Below are 3154 nucleotides of genomic sequence, written 5' to 3' on the forward strand. Positions count from 1 at the left end.
AGGGATGCAAGGTGGTGGTTCTGAAGCGACGGGAGTAGTTGGAGCAGGTGGACTTGTAGTTGTCTCCGGTTCCGGGTTGAAGTATTCGTACTGTTCCTCACAAGATTCACTCGATTCTTCCTCTTCCAGTGGAGGCGGTTCCGGCTTTGGACATTGAGTTGTCATCGATGGCTTAAGTTCGACGCATCGAACCAGGCACCACTTTTCTTCCATTTCCTCGGGGGCCGGATCCATCTGGATGTATTTTGAGGCATCGGGACCAAACATTTTCTCCAACAGCTCTCCGTGAGCCAGCGACCAACTGGTCATTAGCAGCAGAATCGGACCGATCCACATTCTGACAGATAAGACTAAAAATTGGACCGCCAAGCTACCGACTTTGGTTGTTTTATAATATTTGGAGACGTACGAGGGTTGCGTGCTGTCCTATTTCGCACGTTTCGGGAGATAATTTGGCAGACACTCTTGCGTAGGACGAGGGATGTTCTTTTAAGAGGCATGCGGAAACATGTTATTGTTTAAATTTGGAAGAATGAATGAACTATGGGGTTTGAGGTTTGCTGTTTTATTGAACATATTTTTCTGCGTCGTCTTCAAGATCAGACATGATACAGGCTGCAGGTTTCGCGATCACCCGGAAGGCAAACGTGAAGCGGCTCGTAGTAGATGTATCCCTCGCGACATTTCTCCAGCACAGCTCGGCCATTTCCGGCACAGGTATAGTACATGTTACAATCCTCCTGGTAAACGGATTCACAGGTTGGTTCCGGAGCGGCCGTCGTCGTCGTTGTAGTAGTTTTAGTTGTTGTTTTCTTCGTTGTTGTAGTTGTCGGCTTCTTAGTGGTGGTAGTTTTCTTCGAATCAGCAGCCACAGCCACCACTGCGATCACCAGGACAAAAACCAGCAAAAGTTTCATCTTTCCTCAATCTCTCACTATTAATCTGAAGAACTAAGTCTTTTCCAAAGGCACTCCACAAGATCACTGATGACTCTTGAAAGGCGAAAAGCCCATTTTTATAGTATCACCGAAAATTTTAACCAACTGATATAGCGGTGACTTTAAAAAAAAATCGATAGCACTCTAATCGTTGTCTACTGCGCGCTGACGTCAGATCAATAAACTTTGTCACACACCTTTCAATTGATCGTAAAATTAACCTACTGATTATTGGTGTTATTTTCGGAAGCTCGGCTGATTCTGAATTCCGATAATCCAGTTTGGACTACCATTCGTTCTTCCGATGTCTTTACCACGGACAGATAGATAAGTCTGGAGGGCTACCGAAAGCTCCACGCGCGCTGCTGTGCTTTTCACCCGCTCGATAACAATCATTGGGGCTGTAAATTATCAATCAGCCCTACTAAACCAATAATGATTTCCGACAGACTTGTTCATTCACAACAACATGCTTTGTTGGATTAAAAAAAAAAATTTCCGAAGCTTTGGTTCAGTTGGTCATCAGGCGCTGTCACAGACGGTTTGGTCATACTTGCTTTATTTTTCAAGATATTTAAGACCAACATCCGGTTATGAATCGAGAGGTTTGTGTTATTGAGAAGGCTTAAAGAGTATAACTTAAGAATACCAGATTGCCCGGTTTTATCCGGGTTTTCCCGGATAATTAATACAAAATTTAGGAAAAGTCCGGTCCGACCCGGTTGACGAATTTCATTGCAAAAAACCCGATTGGAAAACTGCTGTTGAGTTTTGATGAAAAAAAAAGTTTTTTTTTCTTAATTTTTGTTGGGTTATTCCTGATTTTGAACAAATCTGTCCGGATATTGCTCAGATTTTTAGTTGTCAACTTCGAAAGCAGATGCCTGGATTTTTTTCAGGTTTTAAGATTAAAATGCCCTGATTTGTCGAGGATACGACATTTATGTCATTTTTGTCACTTTTGTCACTTTTGTCACTTTTGTCTTTTTTGTCATTTTTGTCATTTTTGTCATTTTTGTAATTCTTGTCATTTTTGTCATTTTTGTCATTTTTGTCATTTTTGTCATTTTTGTCATTTTTGTCATTTTTGTCATTTTTGTCATTTTTGTCATTTTTGTCATTTTTGTCATTTTTGTCATTTTTGTCATTTTTGTCATTTTTGTCATTTTTGTCATTTTTGTCATTTTTGTCATTTTTGTCGTTTTTGTCATTTTTGTCATTTTTGGCATTTTTGTCATTTTTGTCATTTTTGTCATTTTTGTCATTTTTTGTCATTCTTTGTCATTTTTTGTCATTTTTTGTCATTTTTTGTCATTTTTTGTCATTTTTGTCATTTTTGTCATTTTTGTCATTTTTGTCATTTTTGTCATTTTTGTCATTTTTGTCATTTTTGCCATTTTTGTCATTTTTGTCATTTTTGTCATTTTTGTCATTTTTGTCATTTTTGTCATTTTTGTCATTTTTGTCATTTTTGACATTTTTGTAATTTTTGTCATTTTTGTCATTTTTGTCATTTTTGTCATTTTTGTCATTTTTGTCATTTTTGTCATTTTTGTCATTTTTGTCATTTTTGTCATTTTTGTCATTTTTGTCATTTTTGTCATTTTTGTCATTTTTGTCATTTTTGTCATTTTTGTCATTTTTGTCATTTTTGTCATTTTTGTCATTTTTGTCATTTTTGTCATTTTTGTCATTTTTGTCATTTTTGTCATTTTTGTCATTTTTGTCATTTTTGTCATTTTTGTCATTTTTGTCATTTTTGTCATTTTTGTCATTTTTGTCATTTTTGTCATTTTTGTCATTTTTGTCATTTTTGTCATTTTTGTCATTTTTGTCATTTTTGTCATTTTTGTCATTTTTGTCATTTTTGTCATTTTTGTCATTTTTGTCATTTTTGTCATTTTTGTCAATTTTGTCATTTTTGTCATTTTTGTCATTTTTGTCATTTTTGTCATTTTTGTCATTTTTGTCATTTTTGTCATTTTTGTCATTTTTGTCATTTTTGTCATTTTTGTCATTTTTGTCATTTTTGTCATTTTTGTCATTTTTGTCATTTTTGCCATTTTTGCCATTTTTGCCATTTTTGTCATTTTTGTCATTTTTGTCATTTTTGTCATTTTTGTCATTTTTGTCATTTTTGTCATTTTTGTCATTTTTGTCATTTTTGTCATTTTTGTCATTTTTGTCATTTTTGTCATTTTTGTCATTTTTGTCAT

The 3154-nt window shown here is 34.9% G+C and overlaps 1 protein-coding gene across 1 annotated transcript; it reads right to left on the minus strand.

The window, feature by feature from the left end:
- Positions 1–549: 549 nt before the first annotated feature.
- On the minus strand, positions 550–1000 carry LOC129757626 (uncharacterized). The gene has a single exon (XM_055754898.1). It carries the CDS (start codon positions 915–917, stop codon positions 600–602), a length of 318 nt encoding a protein of 105 aa, XP_055610873.1. The 5' UTR covers positions 918–1000; the 3' UTR covers positions 550–599.
- Between the last annotated feature and the right edge of the window lie 2154 nt (positions 1001–3154).

This window comes from Uranotaenia lowii, chromosome 3, assembly GCF_029784155.1.
Source record: "Uranotaenia lowii strain MFRU-FL chromosome 3, ASM2978415v1, whole genome shotgun sequence".
In the NCBI taxonomy this organism is placed as follows: Eukaryota; Metazoa; Arthropoda; class Insecta; order Diptera; family Culicidae; genus Uranotaenia; species Uranotaenia lowii.

Coding starts and splice junctions, on each gene's coding strand:
- LOC129757626 (XM_055754898.1), bottom strand. CDS start 917: ATGAAACTTTTGCTGGTTTTTGTCCTGGTGATCGCAGTGGTGGCTGTG.